Consider the following 21,663-nt stretch of genomic DNA (forward strand, 5'->3'; position numbering starts at 1 on the left):
CATGCGTTTGGTTTATATTCATCTGAGTTTAGTGTAGTTTCCTGCACTGAAATATGGATTCTCCATGGAAACACGTGGGCGTGTATACTTTATGTTTACATGCCTGGATAAACCAGGATTCTGCCTGTGTGCTAGGTGATTGTATTTTTTCCATCCGTGACAACAACACAGCCTTGGGGTAACACTAATACCTCTTAACATTGCTGCAATTTTTTTCACATAATTCTGCATAAGGCATGGTACTCGGGGGCGTATAAGTTGCTAATTTTTAAAGCAATTACATGAACAGTTAGAATATTTATTTATTTCATTTATTTGATTGGTGTTTTACGCCTGACTCAAGCCGGATGAAACAAATATTTCATTTATTGGACAGCGGTCAGCGTTATGGTGGGAGAAAAACCGGACAGAGCCCGGGAGGAACCCATGGCGTGGTAGCTTGTAACATTGGTCATTAGTTATTTTGTTCTTGTTTTCCTTGTATCAGATGATACCAGCACATTCTTTGACGCCCATTTGGCATGGAATTATATCAGTATATTTTTCCACCTCCGATGTAAGTCATTACCTCAACATGATACAACATGAAACTACTTTATAGGTGAAACTTTTTTATAACTGGTACCGAAATACCATGCAGTATTTAGCGTTATGGTCGTTTACGACGCAACAAATCCCAGAAATTCTGCTGATACTGTTGTCCAACCTGAATAGGTTATGATCATAACTGCCCTACGTTTCACTCAAACATGAACAATTCTCACCCAGTTGTACAAATGGATTTCGGAATAACTAGACGCGATATCAAGTTTATTGGAAAACACAGCTCGAATATTTGAATAAAACGTTTCCATTAGTTAAAATCTGCCCCAGAACACCCCATTCTCTTTACTTTAGAATTACACCCTTACACACAGGACAGTTTATTGGTATACTTATATGTGTAGAAATATATTTTGGAAATGTTATTTCCGGCATATGGTACTAGAGGGCGTGTAAATTGCTACTATTTATGCATTTACATGAACAGTTAGAATAAAACCCTGACTGAGGTTAATTGACAAGAGACCCTATTTCATCGGTTATATGTGACCATTTGCCAGCCATCAAACTCTCGTCGCTACTCTGGTTTTACTCTGTGTGCCGTGCATCTTAAATTATATTATGTCTGAGGCATTTTCCTGCAAAAAATCAAACCTTTGTATTTTTTTTAGTTGATTGACAGATTTAATCATCAAATATGAGTTTCTCTCCAAATCATGCGCGATAACAAGTACTAATTAAATATTTTAAGTCATTAGTAATATCATCTCACATAGGCAAAATTTTAAATTGCCTTTTCATCTTCTTCACAAAATGATGATTGTTTGGCGTGTCAATAAAAATGTATGATAATATGGTTGAAATATGGGCATTTCACCTATATGATGGCGATCGGTATTAGGCCCTTAAGGGGGGAGGAAATCGAAATGCCCGTTGAAAGCAGGCGACCTTTAGAGAATTACTTATGTTCCCACCAAATGGAAATAAAGCCCATATATATACTTAAAGCGCGGTCGAGCCGGTGACACACTTGAGTTTATATTATGCTGGGGGGGGGGGGGGGGGGGGGTCAAAACTATGCATTTTACAACTTTCGCTGTCTAAACAAACGTAAAGCTCTCCACATATATCCAATTATTTATCTCATTGGTGTTTAACCCCGTACTCAAAAATATTTTATTTATACGATGGCAGCCAGCATTACGGTTGGAGAAAACAACCCACGTATAAATTTTATTGCTATTCTAATATTATACAATAATGCTGGCTGCCGTCGTATAAGTGAAATATTCTTGAGTCCGGCTTGAAACATCCAATAAATGAATAGATATATGACATAAGGAAGTTGATATTTTCTTAGTGGTTACAATTTCGGCTAGACAAAAGAATAAAGAAAGTTGGACTGGTTCAACGCTCAGCCTAACGGATCTGTTTCCCCACAATGTTCGGTATATGCCTATATATCAAAGAAATATGCAAATATACATTTCTACCTATACCACAAAGAGAAACCAACAAAATGACATTCTAAACACTTCTTGTAAAATATATAAAAATTTTATTCTCGTTTGGTAACTGTGACATAGTAAGGATATGGTGAGAAAACCAGACCGCCTGTGTATGTCCTAGGGTCACATGACGGTAGAGGTTTCGTGGGATCTCGCGTGAAGTGGAATCTCTGGAGTAAGGTTGTGATGAAGAGGAACATACGGGACTTAGCGAAGGCTTCTCCCACACACGATCTTCGCCCTATGCCGAATGGTAATAAGCTGTGGAAAATACAGAGAAACATTACTAAACATGCTATGTAATGTACACTCAACAAAAACAAAAATACACGAAATAATTGTATACTGTTTTAACTGAGTATTAAATAACGTGTTAACTCTACAATTAGGGTAAGTATTCATTATTAGTTGTGCCTTTAATTTTAACTCTGTTTTCACGCTGCCGTAGCCCCTGGATTATTGCCCTAAAATGTGAAAATCTGGTGGAAATTGAAACAACAACTGATAATTCATGGTTAGCATTGTTGTGGAGGTAACACGTTATGTTAGACTGAGAGAAAACAATATAAAATTGCTTGATGCGTTTCCATTTTTGTTGAGTGTACATGTACCTGACTGGTGGAGCATGGGTAGGTTTTCAGAATTTTAGTGAGGAACAACACGATAACAACACGACAACAACACGATAAACCCTTTGCACATGATAAAATATAAAAGAGTTATTCACAAGCTATGAAGCTATTCATTCGCCCAGAAGTTTCCTTACGTGTTTCCCACATGATTGAAAGCTGTTCACTGCTTTTCTTTGCAAGATTACCGGTCGTGATAGCATCGTTGATAGAGCGTCCGTTTCGGGAGCGGTAGATCCAGAGTCAATTCTGGATCGAGTCACCCCAAAGACCTTAAAAGAGGAAGTCGTAACTTCCTCGCTTGTTGTTCATCATGAAGGGGATAGTGCAACGACTGGTTAACCCGTATCAGTGTAATTTCTCGGGCGGGGAGTCTTACTTGCCGTCGTCTCAGTGAAGCAACACCAGATAAAAGAGTGGTGGAATCTGTCCTGTAACAGGGAGGCACATTACATGCGCTCTAAGGATTCCTTCGTCGTCAAATTACTGAAAAGTACGACGTTAAACCACAAGCACTCACTCTCTCACTCTTTGCCTGATTCTGTCCCAATTTCGTACTTACATACTTTACCTACTTTCATACATTCGTATACCAGACATCAACCAAAACGGTCGTTCTGGGTCAATAATCGTAAGGCCAATTCGGTTTGTGTTGAACTTTGTTTCGGGAATTGCTCTTGTGATTGCTGATTTGGAACCTCCATTTTGGTTGACGGCTGATATATGGATATCTGTTTTGACGGCTGATATATGGATATCTGTTTTGACGGCTGATATATGGATATCTGTTTTGACGGCTGATATATGGATATCTGTTTTGACGGCTGATATATGGATATCTGTTTTGACGGCTGATATATGGATATCTGTTTTGGCGACTAGATTCGGATGCTTCTTTTAAGATGTCCTCGATATCACGTTGCTAGGGCACAAATGTGTGTAAAACGTAATCATATGGACATTTTCAGGACGAAAACTATACTTTGTCCTAAACAACACAGAGGTAAGGTGTGTAGTGAGTTTGCAAAGGCTTTCTTTGTTCTTTTATGTTCACAGCTATATAAGTAGCTTCTGTGCAATGTGGCGTGCATCATCCATGTTTGAGTTTGGAAAACGCCAAGTATTCGAATTCACTCACTCACTGACGAGATTGGGGGGGAGGGGGGGGGGATTTCTGGCGTTACAATGACCATCACCCATCACGTAATAGCGTTTTTGTCGAATCACCCATCACTAGTAAAGTGGTTTATGGAACTCGAAATTTAGTGGTAAATTTTACTGGTCAACACCTCCTATATTTGTGTAAGGCCTCCTGATTGAATGGTCTAGACGGTTAACCCAATGCTACAGACAGATGCCTGACTCAGGTGGCCGGTTCGAAACCCTTAATGGTATCAGCACGAAAATCTATATACTATACCCAGATAATGTAATCCACAGTTACGACATTACCGTTGCTAAAAATGACATCATCCAAATCTACCCCTCAACTACTTCGTATTTTTGCTGTAGACCTGGCAACGGTTGACTTATATTGCCTACGATTAAGTGCCTGACTCTGTGGTTCCTGGTTGGAAACCCAAGCGGTATCGGTCAATTTTCAGCACTAAAATCTATGTTATATTCCGGAAGTGTAAATTTCGATTAGCGCTTGTATTGGTTTACACGTGCTTGTTGTAATGAATGACAGGATAAACAACATGGCACGAGTTACACAACTGATTCTTTGTCCTAACATAAACGAGACTTTTTAAAAAAAAACCCTATAGCACTAAAGGCTATTAAACACTAAATTATGTATTACCTGAAAGATTTGGCTTTGCTGTTTGGTAAATTTGCATTCAAGCGTTTAAATGCAGCTTGTCAGAAACCACTTGGGCGCGATAAATTTTAACAACGATGTTTGACTGGACGGCGCCATATTTATGGGATTTTGTATACCACAAATGAGCTGTGTAGTAGACCAATACTCATTTTGACAGGGGATGCAGATTTTATTGGTCACTTCCATATCTGGCGAGGCTATTGCTTCAAGCGGGTATATAGATGGCCACATGCTAGGGTCCATTTGTGACGGTCAACTATTAAGAACTAAAGTGTGTTATAAATGGTAAAATATATTTGAATACACATGTTATAAAGAGCGTTGTCCAAAATTTCACGTAATCTCCACTGTATATAAGGCGATACAAACTGTAATCACATAAAACCGTGTGACTTTGTCCGCGGTTGGATGCCTTTGATTTTAGACTGTGGGGTTGGTGTGTGAGATGAAGGGGGTGGGGGAGAGGGTGGGGGTGGGGGTGGGCAGGCTCATATATGTTACAGGAAATTTGGACATACTTTTTCCTGTTAGGATGATCAGCCGAAAGCAGGTTACCCTCTTCGTTCAGGAATCTCTGGGGTTTGAACTCCCAGGGGTCGTCCCATATCTTGTCGTCGTGATGAATAAGCCATATATTGGCCATAACCTGAGACAGAGGAAAGAGTTAGGTTGTCAAATGCACATGGGAACCGGATAGGTTCATCATCGTGCAGTGTACGATCATCCCATCGTGGCATGGCACTCTGAAAATAAATGTCTCATATAAGCAAACGGGTTAATTACGGTCTTTATTTCTCTCCCGGTACTAGTGTTTTATCGGAATGAAGCGAAAACAGAAATAAACATCAGTAAGGCCAGACCTGATATGACACGAAGCGATGGGATAATGGTATGAAACCATTTCGTATCGTCGGGACAAACCTCACGATGATGGTCTTAAGTGGCTTTTCCAGATACCGGGAGATTTGGTATTAGGGGGAAAAGCCTGAAACGGCGGTACCATATCAGCATGACAGTTCGTTGCTCTTAGAGCAACGCATGGAACTTTTGGACGAAAAAGTAAGACCTGAGAAATAAATCAATATCAACTGCAAAATTCTGCCTGGGAGTACGGTGTTGTTATTATTCTTGGGAGGTGAGGAATGGCATGATTCGCGGCATATTGTTTATTTTCGTATTTTTTTTTTATACTATAGGGAGAATACAATGTACTTTTAATAGCAATAACCAAAGGTACATTGAAATTCTATCTACTGTGCAAGCTCTGTAGCTTATAAAACTAGAAAAGGGAGACTTACACCACAGGCAACACACATTTTATGCCATACGGCCTATATTCATTTTCCATAATGGACAATGTTAACGTTTAGAGCTGTACCTCATTCAGTGGCCAATAAGCTTTGCTTCATACCTAACCCAGACTGTGAGAAAGCAGCCATAAAAATCTTGACATACATGTAGGCTGACCGTAAAACTCTGGATGTTTCTAAGCCAGCAGCTGGGAGAGGTGACCAGCAACCTCAAGGGGACATGGCTCGTCACACCTCATCACCACCTGTCTCCTTGTGTCCTCTCGCCCATCATTAAAACTCATACTTGCCGAAAGTTTAGACAATTTCCATCATTTTGATACCAAGTATGCGCCTGTACACCAAATATGGCAGGCTGGTAGCGAAAAAAGACTTTACACCCTAAATTACACATAATTACATTCCGTTCTCTATATTCATCACAGATACGACCACAGCTGATCAGGTCGGAACCACTTAGATGTATCATACAGGGGTTGCTGTTTGAGAACATAAATTGTTTTCTGTTTTGTAAGTAGTAAACACTATTCAAAATATCTTGGAAAGATGATGATCCTCAGTGTACCCGAAAAATGATACTCACTTTGGTTTTTTCTGGTATGATGTATCCTCGGAACGTGACGTCGGTAGTCGTCACGCGCGGAACACCAATAGGCACGTGAGAAATATACCGCAGGAGTTCAAAGACGACGGCCACTGTGTACGGCATGTTAGGTCGGTCTTCTAGGCATGGAAAGCGACACGAGCCAACAACAGCCTCGATTTCATCCTGTATTCGTCTGGCTACTTCCGGTTTGTGCACGATGATGAGGAAGAAGGAATAGAGGGCGCCTCTAGTGGTAATTGAGCCTGTGGATGAAGTGTTGATCTCTTATGAATAAAGTCAAAATTGTGAGAACACCTTAGTGTATTTGTGTCTTTCGTGGAAAGCTTGGTTAGGTAATGTAGAAAAGGGCTGTGAAGTGTTGTTCAAGGTCACATTCATAGTATGCCTATCGTCCACACGAATACAAGCAAAGTATTCGAGGAATTATGAGCTGCTGACTTCCGCTTTATTCGTTTTCACTTCAAGATACTTTTAGAATTTTATTGCTTTTTTCGTTTGTTAAAAGAATCTTCACATTTCATTACCTGCGCCAACCATCTCCTGAATAATTGCTTTAATGGAATCATCATCCAGCCAGCTACTTCCGGTCTCGACCCTCAACTCCTCCTGGTGGCGGAGGAGGAAATCAATCATACCCCGGGTAACATCGGGATTGTACGTGGCCTGTAAAGAAAGCCAATGTAAAACGACAATTGCATACTACTCAAAGACAAGAGGCATAAATGCAAACAACAATTGGAGAAATGCCCATTGTAGTATGTATTATGGTAGTATTATGGTAATAATGTTAAAACTATACAAGATGTTTTGGCATCAGGCAGCAAACTACCACTACGAGGGAAGACACCCAGCACAACAACAAAAAGAAGACTACAACGCATCAATAGACGTTGACGTTGAGCGTGTACACTAGACACATGTATAAAGGAGACCTCTCAGGAGAATTATTATTGTACAGCCGTGTATACATGTCAGCATTCACCAACTTTTTCTGGACCAGTGACGTCTAACAAATTGCAATTAACATTACTGCATTTTTTTTACCTAATTCTGCTTAAGCCATGGTGCGAGGAGGCGTGTTTATGAATTTACATGAACAGCTTATGCTCGTTTCCCTTTTGATCGTTCTTGGGAAGGTTTGCCTATATCTTGTAAGTGTTTACCGGGTTCTGTCACAACCTGCGGATGGTCGTTGGTTTCCCCCGGGCTCCGCCTGGTTTCCTCTCACCATAGTGCAGTCAAATAAATGAAATGTTTCTGGGTTCGGAGTAAAACACCAATCAAATAAATGAACCAATAAAAATAAAAATAAATAAATCAAAGCCTAGCACTGACAGTTTTGCATCTTGTTCTGCAACTCGGATGTCTTTTCAAAATCTTGCCAAATCTTGCCTGAAATCAATTCTGGAACACCAAGTAACATATTGCCTTGCTCTCTTACCTTACTCTGATAGAAGTAGTCCTGTTCAAACTGATGTGTACTGCGGACGTTATCCCGAGCGTGTCTCCCCGGCCCCACGGGGAGGTGTTTGAGAATGGGTAATACGGACAGGAGCAGGCCGCTGGTGGCTGTAGCGCCACGAGCAGCAGACTCGTCCAGCAGCCGGACATTTTCCAGGGCAGCCGAACCGTACTCAAAACGATTACCTTTTAACTGCAAAAAGAACGAATTAAATGTGTACATGTAGACAAAAATTAGACTGTTAAGTTCAACAGAAAATCTGTTATCTGAGTGATGCTAGAATGCATTCTGTTATTGCAGCAGGTTATTCTGTTAAATATAACACACATGCTTAATAATAGAATACATTCTAACACAACTCAGGCAACAGACTGTCTGTTAAATTTAACAGATTCATTTTTTTTAGTGTGTATGCCTTTCGGTCATACAACGACCATGCGTTCTTGCAGCAAGGCGCATCTTACCGCTTTCATATAATACCCATAGCTCTGGTTTTTCTCACTACACGGTACGTCTTAAGCATATTCTATTATTTATCATGTGAGATATTTATGTTAACGTAATATCCCAAACAAGCGTTAGGACAGAATGGACGGGGAAAATTTCGGAATTACGCCTGTTTTTTATGTGACCTTTCACTTAAATTGTTCCGTTTTGTCGTTGGACACTGACGGCATAGAATGGACGGAGTAAACCACGGGCCTTTGGCCAGTTACTGACAAACTCGATGCTGTAGCATCTATGTACTCACCAATATAGTTAGAATGTTGATCAGAGAAGGGTAGATAACTTCGTCCATGTTCACCGAATGTCCGGCATTCTCTAACCAATCTATGACACGCGATAACTCCTCTTGGATCGTTCTCTCCGTCTCCCGAAGTCCGTCGCCGTAGTGAAGAAGGATCTTGTGCACCAGCTTGCGCCGTTTTGTGAGGACAGGTGACGGGCACATGAAGGTGATAGAATTAATCAGCGATTCCGTAGCGAAGTTAGGCGCCGGAGGCCGGCCGGAAAACTGATTGGCAGTGTCCGGTGACGCGTACGCCTCTCTGACAACTTCGGCGGAGTTCAAGACAACGTGGTTTTCTCCGAAGACGTTTAGCGTGAAAATCTCACCCCAGGTGTCGGCCATGTGGGTAAAGAGGACATGAAACTCACTGAGCAGCGCCCATGGGCAGCCGAGGATGGGTAGTCCCTTCGGGCCCGGAGGTAGACGGTAACCGGAAGAGCCCCTCTTGGTCAGGAGGAGACAAGAAACTAGCAGGACAACCGCCAGTAGCACCCACGCTATCAGCTCCATCTTGGATGTATACCACAGCTATGGTGTCTGTCATCTGTAAAATGTTGTCCATGTGCATTATAGTAATTACGACAATGACCATTGAGGTATTTACTGGGTATGAATAATTTAAGGATATTTCATTAATACTTGCAAAGACCGGAATCTTTTTTTTCTACGGGCAAGCCGGTTTCATCCATAAAGCTGAACTAAAATTCTTGAGCACGGTTTTAAACACCGATCAGACAAACAAATCCATTGATGGTCATCTGTGTGAGTGTAGGAAATCTGACACAACACGAGAGAAATCACTGCACCTCGTCAAATGGCTGACAACCCCTCTGGCATAATGCCGCCAAGTGGAGCGCAAGTATAGATTTGGAAACACTCAGATTCGAATTAATGCTCTTGACCTTGACCTTGACCTTGACGATTTGATGAGCCAAATATGGAGGCGTAGACAACATAACTGTCGAAAAGCGAGACAACGGTTATAACTTTGTGATAATTATTTGGGCCTCTTCGTGTATACGTTTTTACATATTTATTTATTTATTTGATTGGTGTTTTACGCCATACTCAAGAATATTTCACTTATACTACGGAGGCCAGCATTATGGTGGGAGGAAACCGGACAGAGCCCGGGGGAAACCCACGACCATCCGCAGGTTGCTGAAGGACCTTCCCACTTAGGGCCAGAGAGGAAGCCAGCATGTGCAGGACTTTAACTCACAGCGACCCCATTGGTGTTTTTACATATTTAACGACTTGTGTTATTCGCTTTAATTGGGCGTACAATGCAAGAATAGAATGTATTTATTTGTTTATTTCATTGGGGTTTTGCGCCGTATCCAAGAATATTTCACTTATACGACCATTCCCAGGTTACTGGCAGACCTTTTCAACTCTGGCCGAAGAGGAAGCCAACATGAGCTGGGCTTAAACTCACAGCGACCGCATGGGTGGGTAATCCTTGGGTCTACCGAAAAATGGAAGTTTGGTGTTTAAAGCTGTGGGGAATAATGTATTCAGAATTCACAGATTTTTAGCCACACCATAGCGGAAATAGTTCTTTATAAATTGAAAATTACTGATTCTAACAGAATAGCCTGAAACACATCTTACTGCCTTGGTGCAAATCAGTTCATGGAATGTAGTCACCACTTAAACTAATTTACATCTGTATATGTGCTGGTTTCCAGGTAATAAATATTTCGAATAATGATCAGTTATGACAAGGTTTTGTATGCAGATTAATTGTGTACCTCCTCCGATCGCGTTCGGAAAAGACAGATTGATCCATTCTTAAGTTCTGCACACTAAGCGGGACAGAGCGTTGGATGCTTGTAAGGCATGACGAGCCTTAAAGCTCGTACCACCAAAAACCTGGAGAAATCCTAACCAGATGACTACCAACATGCAACGCAAGAGTAGCGATAGCACTAGTTTAACCGGGAGCTAGGCACAATGGTTATAACTGTTCAGTATCGGCAGTCTGCCGGACTGTTCAGAAGCGATCGATTGAGACACTGGCATCGGTGTTTGTGTCTCAGAAGACTGAACATGGCTATGGGGGAAATAATGCAGGAATACGGCTTGTGCTATCTTGTGCTCGCGACAGCCGCCATCAAAATTCCAGGGCATCCAGTTCATAGTTCAGTGCTTTTTAAAAATGGCAGAACGTCTGACCTTAGGAGGAGTGTTTTATTTGATAGTGTTTAACCATTTACAAAAACAGTTGGAATAACATATTAACTAAGTTAAATTGACAAGAGGCTGCATTTTCACGGGTAACTGACCATTTGCTAACTATCAAACTGGCGTCGCTGCTCTGGTTGCACTCTCTATTCTCTAGTCTTTTATACTAAATATATCAAGAAGTAGATGCGCTGAGTTAGACCACATACAAACGTAGCAGAACTGTACACAGCAGGGTTACTAAACAGTGAATGGGTATCCTTACCAAAACACATCCACAGTGCCAAACTCTCAGCGTAACTCCATATATACCGTCCCTCTGTAAATTCTCTAGTCTCGCTAGTCGTACAATCCATGCATAGTTTAAACGCTGCGGTTTTCACTGCTTGAAACGAGCCGTATAGCAGACTAGCACAGCTATCCTAGGCCAATATCTTATGCATCAGCTTACGCTAAGTTTACCTCCACCTTGTGTTTAAGTACAGGCCTGGTCAGATAAGCCAAAAAGGCCACGAACACATATATAGGTCAGATCGTACAGTCTTATCAATGGCTATTTTGCAAGGTTTGCTTGACCTATTTATGACGTCAACGCTCGTGCTCAGGTTCGTTATGCCGCGTCAGGTCTCTCGCTTCTTAAGTGAAATGAAGTTGTGTACTGCTATAGCCCTTGCGACGGGTTATCGTGCTGGATGAAATATGTTTTTTTTTTTTGGGGGGGGGGGGGGGCTCCGTCGCTCAGTTGGTTAGTGTGCTAGCGCAGCGTAATGACCCAGGAGTCTCTCACCCATGCCGTCGCCGGGAGTTCAAGTCCAGCTCATGCTGTCTTCCTCTCCTGCCGGAAGGTCTGTCAGCAACCTGCCGATGGTCATGGGTTTCCTGCGGGCTCTGCCCGATTTACACGCACCATAATGCTGGCCGCAGTCGTATAAGTTAAATATTTGTGAGTACGGCGTAAAACACCAATCAAATAAATAAATAAATAAATCAGTTATTACAACGATATAACAGTGAAGTCAATAACAAAAATATATACACCTATTCTTTTGAAACAGTAAATGATAGGCATTAATATGGTCTATAGCCGATAATTTTTAGTAAATTACAGTAAACCAAGGGAACACCGAGTGACAATGGTCGGAGGTTTGACGGGCATTTTCGTGATGTGTTTACCATTCTTCTCCGTCAGATCGACCAGACCGTTTTATTCACAATTTATGTTTCTAGCAAGAATTTGGCAGCGGCTTTGAGTCTGGTGGATTATTAAGTACAGGGCGAGATGCGGTGGTTCCCCCTTGTCTCTGGTCGGGTAAGCATCACTCATGCACTGAACTGCCGAGAGAATACAAAAATCAAAAAAATAAATGCACGAGTCAAAAGGCAAGTAAAGGGCACTCCGAGGACACCAATCCTGCGTCACAGCTGTAGAGGTACAAATCCCGTACAAATATACACTCTACCTTGCATTTCTGTTAAATGTGGTTGTTGAAGAATGGTTTAAAACTTCTCGCATCCGAATTTAGATCCGTGTCACTAAAATGTTTAGATGAATATGTTCTTAGCCCAAGGCTAATCTGTGCACAAAACTCCATCATAATCCCTGCAAAATAATACTGGCTTCCTCTCCGGCCTTACGTGGGAAGGTCTGGCAACAACCTGCGGATGGTCGTGGGTTTCCCCCGGTTTCTGCCCGGTTTCCACCCACCATAATGCTGACCGCCGTCGTATAAGTTGAGTATTCCATATTCTTCAGTACGGCGTAAAAAATTAATCAAATAAATAAACAAATAATCCCTGCTAAACGTCTGCATCTTCCTGATGCGGCCGATGTGAGTTCATGTCCAGCTCATGCTGGCTTCCTCTCCGGCCGTACGGGGGAAGGTCTTCCAGCATCCTGAGGATGGTCGTGGGTTTCCTCCGGGCTCGATTTCCACCCACCATAATGCTGACCGCCGTCGTATAAGTAAAATATTCTTGAGTACGGCGTAAAACACCAATCAAATAAATAAATAAATAATCTTCCTGAGAGACACACACGTAAAAGGCTTCAAAAACAATCTGTTTGGCGAAAATAAATAAACAGCTAGACGGCCTATTTGTAGGAGTTATTTTCTTAAGGTCATGCTGACATAATGTGCTAACTGTCATTCACATTTCCTATTGGTAACCACACTCACAGCCTTATTCATGCTACAATGTATTAAATATGATGACAATACCGCATTTGAGTCATCCAGCCTAGACCAGTGACGTTTGAATAAATTGCAATTAACATCACTGCAGTTCCTTTTACCTAATTCAGCTTAAGTCATGATGACATGTGTTCGACAAGATTTCAGTGTTCGACAAGTCTTCAGTGTTCGACAAGGTTTGAGTGTTCAGCAATGTTTGAGTGTTCGGGGAGGTTTGAGTGTTTGACAAGGTTTAGGTGTTCGACAAAATTTGAGTGGTTGGCAAGTTTCGACTGCTTGACATTTACTGTTGAAGATTTTGGAGGTATGTTAGAATACAATATAATTAATGACGTACAACACAGAGAGCCAAACCAGAGCAGCGGCGACAGGATGCTAGACGTACAGAACAGAGCCAAACCAAAACAGCAACGACAGTGTGCTAGACGTACAGCACAGAGAGCCAGACCAGAGCAGCGATGACAGTGTGATAGACGTACAGCAGAGAGAGCCAAACAAGAGGGGCGACGACAGTGTGATAGGCGTACAGCAGAGAGAGCGAAACCTGAGCAATAACGACAGTGTGATGGACGTACAGAACAAAGAGCCAAACAGAGCAGCGACAACAGTGTGATAGACGTACAGCATAGAGAGTAAATCCAGAGCAGCGACGACAGTGTGATAGGCGTACAGAACAGAGCCAAACAGAGCAGCGACGACAGTGTGATAGAAGTACAGAACAGAGAACCAAAACGAGCAGCGACGACAGTGTGATAGATGTACAGCACAGAGAGCCAAACAGAGTAACGACGACAGTGTGATAGAGGTACAGAACAGAGAGCCAAACAGAACAGCGACGACAGTGTGATAGACATAGAGTATAGAGAGCCAAACAGAGCAGCGACGACAGAGTGATAGACGTACAGCACATATAACCAAACCAGAGCAGCGACGACAGTGTGATAGACGTACAACACATAGAGCCAAACTAGGGCAGCGACGACAGTGTCATTGGCGTACAGCACATAGAGTCAACCAGAGCAGCGACGACAGTGTGATAGCGAAATACCTGACGAAGTATATGCAGGTTTAAGTCCGGCTCATGCTGGTCTCCTCTTCGGTCGAACTTGGGAAGATCTGTCAGCAACCTGCGGATTGTCGCGGTTGGTTTCCTCCTACCATAATGCTACACGTTGCTGTAAATCAGATACAACTACAATTGTAACGGATCTGTCTATGACACTTCCACGACGGAATTTGTACATAAGCAAGTTACGCTTTTTCCATGCGCGTTCCAGGAGAGCACAGAGGAATGAGCAAAGTAAGAGATATTCAGTTTCAACAGTTTACTAGAACGAAAAAAGGTCATGTACAATGAAACAATATCTGGGAATATGAACATTAACACACAAACAGACGAAATCTTCAGGGGTGGCCACGTCCTTCCGGATGAGACTCCACGTAGGATCAGGAATGGCTGGTCTCCTTAGGATCTGTTGACTGGACTGGTAGCGTTCTACTTAAGTGCCTAGGTATGCAAACCTCCAGTAATGGGCAAATCTCAGTTATAGCTAGTTAGGCTGGTCACGCCGATCCACGCCGGTAACTAAACTGACGGCCAAAAGAAAATTTACGACTCCTTGAGTTAAATTTAACTATTCTTTTCAGCAAATTAGTACCAAATTATTGTAGGAAAACATTGTACGAAGCATATTCCCATATGCGATAAACGTCATATACGCCCACACGAGACAACAAAGAAAACTGAAAAATCACGTGACCCATGGATGACAGCACTTGTAAAAAGTGTATACAAGCGAAACCACAGTGTGCTGGACTTACACACTGACTAAAAACCACCTAAGTAATGCCTCACTTGACTCCAGAACAACGCGAGAGGGCCATGGGTATGGTATCCATGCGAGCCACCCATGCTCACATTGCAAGGACCTTCTGCTGCTCTCGAGTAACTGTGTCAAACTTGATGCAACGTTACAGGCAGAGAGGGCAGAGATCGGACAGGCCAAAAACAGGCAGACCTAGGGTAACTTCGCCCAGAGAAGACGGGTACCTGTGCACCTTACACCTGAGGAACCGCTTCCTGACAGTGACGTCATCGTCTATCAATACCTTAGGTCACGGGTCAGTCGGCAGACCGTGTCCAAGAGGCTCAAGGCTCACGGAATTAGGGCCTATTGGCCATTCAGAGGGCAGTTGTTAACAGCCGAACATCGTCGCCAGAGGTTGCGATGGGCTCGAATTGTACGCCGTTGGCAGTGACCTGATTGGCAACGTGTTGTTTTCACCGATGAAAGCCGTTTCTACCTGTTCCGAGCCCATGGCAGACAACGAGTTTACCGTCGAAGAGGCGAACGAACGGCTGCATCATGCATCCAGAAGGTGGTACCGTGTGGTGGCGGCAGCGTGATGGTGTAGGGTAGGATTTGTGGAAAGGAACGGACACCACTGGTCATCATCTACGGGAACTTAACACCTCAACGTTACGTGAATGAAATTCTACGTCCTGTTGTCCTGCCATTCCTTCAACAGCAGCCATGTGGTGCCCTGTAGCAGCATGACAACGCCAGACCCCATACGCCAGACCCCATACAGCTCGAGCAGAACTTCCTGGATGCCAACGACGTCAACGTCTTGCCGTGGCCTGCAGGCTCCACAGAACTGTTACCCACAGAACTGTTACCCACAGAACACCTTTGAGATATCATGGGTCGTCCAGTAGGACAACGGCCACACCTTGCTGCCAACCGAAAAGAACTTGCGTCCGCTCTGCAAGATGAATGGCAACGAATCCCACGTCATCTCCGTAGACGACTGACTTTTTCTATGCGTCTGAGAGTTTTTGCTTGCATTGAAGCAAGGGGTGGCCACACGCGATATTGATTGGTGTTGACATTGACAGATTTTAAAAATAATCAACTTTTTTCGTACTCTGCCCATTGTTAACCAAGATGGAATGGCTATTTTTCTACCCCTTCTGTGTTTGTTCACTCGTAAAATGATTTGAGAGCTGTTTTGGCCGTTCTTACTCAAGACTTTCAATATCTAAAGTCATTGGTCTTTTCAATATACTAAACTTCAGTCATTCTCTTTTTTTGCTTTGGCAAAATAAATTAATTTGAACTCTTTGTAAAATTTCTTTTGGCCGTCAGTTTATCTAGTCTGGGAACGCCAATAACCCCAAGCCCTGGCACCGTATGTACTCTTTGCAAACTGTGTTACCCATTCGCTATGGAATGTAATATTCTACACACGCAGATAACATTCGCGGTTCTTGAAAGTCACGGACAAGCTTATCTGCCGTCACCCGTATTTCCCTTGAGCATTTTTTACCCCCTCAATCATATACAGTTATCGTGAGCATATTAACAGAGGAAGTTCCTACAGACACAAAGTCCGTGTTGGAAAAAGTTTTAGTGTGATTCTTAGATCGATTGGCTGTTTTAACTATGTAAATTTACAGGTTAATTAGGGCATATATGAAAATAAAGTAGTCTGCTAAATTCCCTCCCGAGGGTCAACACACAATCAGTCCATAATCTGTTCCCGTTCAGCTCCTAGGTGTAATTTTAACCCAGTACTCGTACGGAGACATGACAAGACCCGATCTATAAGTCCTGGGGTCACATGATCGTGGAGGTCTCGTTGGATCTCGCGTAAAGTGGAACCTCTGGAGTAAGGTTGTGATGTAGAGAAACATCCGGGACTTGGCGAAAGCTTCTCCTGGGCATGATCGCCGTCCTAATCCAAAAGGCATCATGCTGTAAAGGGAAAATTGTTAGCTGCAAGAGGGGAAATCGTGAGGGTGCAAACTTTAACTCAATTAACTAATTTAATTATAATGGGAATGCCTTGACCACTTTAGTCCATATCTGAGTTTTCTACGGGAAAGAAGGAGAATTGTTTTGTAAGAAAACCAGAGCAGCAATGACAGTGTGATAATTGTCAAACTGGCACACGTATAACTGTTGAAATACTGTCTATTGTCGAGTTATGTTTTTATTATAACAGTTTATGTAAATGCTTAGATAGTAGCAAAACACACTCCTAGCGCCGAGGCAGAATTAGGTCAAAGAAATGCACTGATGTTGTTTGCAATTTATTGGACTCACTGGTCTAGGATTACACAAAATGCTGTGTTTTCATCACACATAACATACAATTACATTAATTGGGGACCAGGTTTCAGTCTTTGTCCACCAGCAGCATACGGATGTGTGCACGAATATAACGTTATAAAATGACTTACAGAATAGGGAGTAAAACCAGAGCATCGAAGACAGTGTGACAACTGGCAAATTGGTAAACCTCACCGCAAAAAGACCGTGGAAAGGCTAGAGTTTTTACTCTTCTTGTGAAAGCTTAGATGGTAGCAAATTACAAAACCCACTAACATCATGACGTAAGCAGAATTATATATAACTAAACACAACTTTCTCTTCACAAGCGAAAAGCGTCATGACGTTTGTATGTTCTATTCTATGTTCAACTCCAGCCTGCCCATATAAAAATAGCAATTTGTAGAAAATGCGGCAAATAATTATAAAAGCAAAGTACACAGCTAACAGTTAGTGGTGAGGTAAATGGGGAATTCTGTACAAAATTAGGATGTGACATTGGATTTTGATTAAGACTTACTTTTTCCTCAAAGGATGATCAGCAGAAACCAAATGTCCGTCCGTGTCTAGAAATCTCTGAGGTTTGAACTCCCAGGGATCGTCCCAATTGTGGCTGTCGTGGTGAAAACACCACGCGTTGTACATTACCTGCAAGAACAAAAATGACCTTTTCCCAAAAAAAAGGAACTGTTTCTGTTTAACTGACAATAATGAATAAAAGCAGCGAACCTTTTTCTTAGTCGGGTACAGAATACACAACTTTAATTGGCTGGCACGGTTAGTTTGAAATTTATTTATTTATTAAGTTAGGATTGGTATTTTACGCCGTACTCAAGAATATTTCTCTTATACGACGGCGGCCAGCTTTATGGTGTGTTAAAACCGAGCAGAGCCCGGGAGAGACTCACGAACATTTGCAGGTTGCCGACAGACCTTCCCGCGTGGTTAGTTTGAAGAACTAGTAGACAACACTAATACCTCGCTTTTGCTTATATTCCAACAATGCGACAAAACACATAGCACCGATTTTATCCAAGAGGTTCATGTAGAGTCAGACAAATAAAACCATTTATGTTTCCGCAAAAGTGTCTGGATGTATGCTTGGAGTTGAACGTGGAACTTAACAATTGTACTTATGACAACGAAGAGTCATTAGGTGTGTCTTCTTGTCGCAAGGCGAATCCACGCTGCCAAGCTACTATTCCGAAGACATGACACCCCATCCAGCCACATTATACTGACATCGAGCCTACCAGTCCTCTTTCCTCGCCTCTCAGTACCAGTTCTGAGCGCTAAAGCTAGGCAGCGGTAAGTACTTTTATAGTCTTTGGTGTGACCTGACCCGAGTTTGATCTGGGGATCTCCCGACTTCGGGGCGAAAGCTCTAACCATAAGGCCACCGAAGCCTACCTCATTTATATGAATAACATAAGTATTCTTAATGAATATTTCATGTGTAAAGCTGAATGGATCTCCGAAAACATTTATTTTATGTGTGTAGACTTTAACGTTTATGTTAATGCAAACAAGCATATGTAGCTGTCACAGTATACAGTATAGGCCTGTAGACTGTATATAGTATTTTTCTTTCGATTTTGAACCGTTCATATTTTTGCCTGTAATTATTGTTCTCTTTGTGTTTGAAGTAATGCTGTGTTTTAGTGTTGAGTATGCTGGTCAGTTATGCTTTTCCTGGAATGTTGTAGTTTTAATTCAAATTTTCTCGTGTAGACTAAATATCCAACAAACAACCTTTTAAGGGAGAGGAAAACATACAAATGATACCAAAATCAGACAAAAGAGCGTAAAAACATACTTGGAAATATTAATATTTTTTTCGATTTTGCTTTCAGGACAAAAAGGTATTTGAAAATGATTTTGCATTTTGGGTATTTGGGAGCATCTTTTTGTATTCATCGTCGGTGCATATTAATGTCCTGAAAAAAGGATGTAACGCATATCTTATAAATTTATTTGAACGTAAATGTGTCGGTTTTATCAAAAAATTTGACTTTAATCTGAATTATGATAATATTTATGAATATATTAAGAGTATAAACAGGGTGAACTCATTTGTGTTCACAAAATACCAAATTTTAGTGCAAGTGTATTAATTAAAAATGTGCTGCATCTTCATTTATAGCATTATTACACAAAAACTGTATATACCAAAAGCTCGTCACAACGACCCACCACACAAAAATTATTAAAAGTGTCTTTTTTTCCGTAAAGAAAAATCGAAAAAAAAGGTATTGAAGACCACATTTACAGCTAACTTTTCGCGGTCTTCCTTCTGAACTTCATGTACTTTCTATCACAGGTCTCTCGTCCAGGTAACTGGTGACAGGTGTTGGCTTACTCCAGGTACACCAATTTCCTTTTTAAAACAACTTCTTTGGTGTAAGTAAAAAATTATGGAATATGACGTCGGACAATAACCACAGACATAATCACAGGCCTGTGGCGGTCATCCTGGCAAATGGTCGCCAGACAGTAAACTCAGGATGACCCTAGGTCCAGAAATGTGTACCAAGTTTTATGCTTCCATCATATATGGCACAATTTACCCACACAGCTGCAGTACTGTAAGTGTTCAACCAGTGAGGAACTGGATATTTATGGAACGAAAAGCCGATGGAAGTCGGTAACTGATTGGGGCAAACTGATGTCACTGTTCGACGTCACTTAGGACAGTACTGGCAGTGACAGGTCTAAGGAAGCAATTTGAAAAGCTAATCGCAACTGCAGTTTCGGGGCTGAAAGTCGGCTTCCGGAGCGGTAGATTTAGGGTCAATCATGGGTGGAGTCAGACATAAGACTTTAAAAGAGGAAGCTGTAACTTCCTTGCTTCGCGTTCAGCATTGAAGGGGATAGAGCAACGACTGGTTGACCCGTATTAGTGTAATGGCTCGGGCGGGACGGCTTATTTGCCTTCGGCAAGGCGACTCAGTGAAGCAGCACTAGACAAAAGAGCGGTGGAAATCCGCCCTGTAACAAGGAGCCACATTACATGCACTGTAAGAATTCCTTTGATGTCATATGACTGAAAACTTGTTAAATACGATGCTAAACCCCAAGCACTCACTCACTCACTCGTGGCTGAAAATCTATGTAGCTAAAATGAAACTAAATCTATTTATTTTTAGCCACTGACAATGTGTTAGTGTCAATGCTCTTCTAGTAATGGTGCATGCCAGAGTTTCTCTTACCATTGTGTGTTTTGGTATGGCGTAACCGTGGAAAGTGACGTCGGCTGTCGTCCGGTGCGGAAGTCCGACCGGGACGTGCGAGATATACCTCAGCAATTCTAATATAGCGGCATTGGTGTACGGCATTTGGGAACTGTCCTCTAGTTTTGGAAAGCGACTCTCGCCTACCACAGTTTGAACTTCGTTCTGAATGGCTGCCATCACCACGGGGTGATGAAGGATGATAAGGAAAAAAGAATACAGGGCTCCTCTTGTAGTCATCACTCCTGTAGATCAAACAATTGCGGAAGTAAATATTAAACCACTGTTCAAATCGTATTAGAACTCTCTCATTATTTGTTTCACTCATTGGCCGGAAACATATCTTGTGCTTTTCCATCATCATTGAAAACTGTTGACTGTTTCTCTTTGCATGATTCCCTCATAATTTCTTACTTGGAAATTGGCCTTGCGATTATTAAAATCTGGATGGTTCATATTGGTTGAGAGCTGGTGTACAAATGTCTGTTTCGAAGCACAGATCCACAAAGTGTTTTCTTGCAAAATACGTTACCAAATATTGTCGTTGTTCACACTGATGTCGCCGCACGGTGTCAAACCAAACATGTAGCCAGTTTGCAGCAGCCTCATGTACCGTGAATCTCATAGGGAAATACAGTCGATTCCGATTAGCCATTATCATCAGATAGGTATGTGCATATTATGCCGTCTAAGCTGAATTTTAATTATGGCTGGTTTATTTAAGCGTGACCGAGGGTACAGGGTTTGACCCAAAAAATCTATAGCTCTAATAACCAATCAGCGTCGAAAAGAAAGAAATACCATTTTAAAAGTTTTTGTTATGAACCTACCCGGGTTTGATCCCAGGTTTTTCGAATACGACTACCAAATTTTTTACGGCCCTACTGTCAAAACTGTTTCGTTTATTCTGCCGAAACGTATTCATGTTTTTAGATTTATGCACCAAAATTTTTTATACACCGAAACATTTGGCGCCTATATTTGATATGTTATGTAGGGGCTGTATTTGATATGTTATGTACCTTAGGAGGTGGGGTTGGGGGTGGGGGCTTATTACTTGCCTTCGGTAAGTCATCTCATTGAAGCAGCACTAGACAAAGCAAAACATTGAAAATCCGTCCTCCAACAAAGAGGCACGTTACACGCACTCTAAGGACTCCTTCGTCGTCATATGACTGAAAAATTGTTATATACAAACCCCAAGCACTCCCTCCCTCACTCACCTTAGCATCTTTTCCAAAACGACTAATCTAACGACTTTAAGA

General features: G+C 41.9%; 2 protein-coding genes across 2 annotated transcripts; both read right to left on the bottom strand.

Moving 5' to 3' along the window:
• Window positions 1-2,101: 2,101 nt before the first annotated feature.
• LOC135463050 (cytochrome P450 2U1-like) lies at window positions 2,102-7,055 on the bottom strand. The gene is made up of 4 exons (XM_064740370.1): window positions 6,947-7,055; window positions 6,399-6,664; window positions 5,024-5,151; window positions 2,102-2,312 (listed from the first exon to the last, which is right to left on the bottom strand). The coding sequence occupies exons 1-4, from the start codon at window positions 7,053-7,055 to the stop codon at window positions 2,102-2,104; spliced, it is 714 nt and encodes a 237-aa protein (XP_064596440.1).
• An 8,935-nt stretch (window positions 7,056-15,990) lies between these two features.
• On the bottom strand, window positions 15,991-20,578 carry LOC135463051 (cytochrome P450 1A2-like). The gene is made up of 3 exons (XM_064740371.1): window positions 20,378-20,578; window positions 17,689-17,816; window positions 15,991-16,811 (listed from the first exon to the last, which is right to left on the bottom strand). The coding sequence occupies exons 1-3, from the start codon at window positions 20,576-20,578 to the stop codon at window positions 16,601-16,603; spliced, it is 540 nt and encodes a 179-aa protein (XP_064596441.1). The 3' UTR covers window positions 15,991-16,600.
• Window positions 20,579-21,663: the final 1,085 nt, after the last annotated feature.

The sequence above is a fragment of the Liolophura sinensis genome, chromosome 2 (assembly GCF_032854445.1).
Source record: "Liolophura sinensis isolate JHLJ2023 chromosome 2, CUHK_Ljap_v2, whole genome shotgun sequence".
NCBI lineage: Eukaryota > Metazoa > Mollusca > Polyplacophora > Chitonida > Chitonidae > Liolophura > Liolophura sinensis.

Bases quoted from the DNA above. Each gene is read 5' to 3' on its own strand.
- LOC135463050 (XM_064740370.1), bottom strand. From the start codon at position 7,055: ATGATTGATTTCCTCCTCCGCCACCAGGAGGAGTTGAGGGTCGAGACC. The intron at 5,152-6,398 runs GTGAGTATCATT...CCTCTGTCTCAG, and splicing joins TCATACCAGAAAAAACCAAA to GTTATGGCCAATATATGGCT. The intron at 2,313-5,023 runs GTATGTCCAAAT...TATTTTCCACAG, and splicing joins GATCATCCTAACAGGAAAAA to CTTATTACCATTCGGCATAG.
- LOC135463051 (XM_064740371.1), bottom strand. From the start codon at position 20,578: ATGGCAGCCATTCAGAACGAAGTTCAAACTGTGGTAGGCGAGAGTCGC. The intron at 17,817-20,377 runs GTAAGAGAAACT...TTGTTCTTGCAG, and splicing joins CCATACCAAAACACACAATG to GTAATGTACAACGCGTGGTG. The intron at 16,812-17,688 runs GTAAGTCTTAAT...TTCCCTTTACAG, and splicing joins GATCATCCTTTGAGGAAAAA to CATGATGCCTTTTGGATTAG.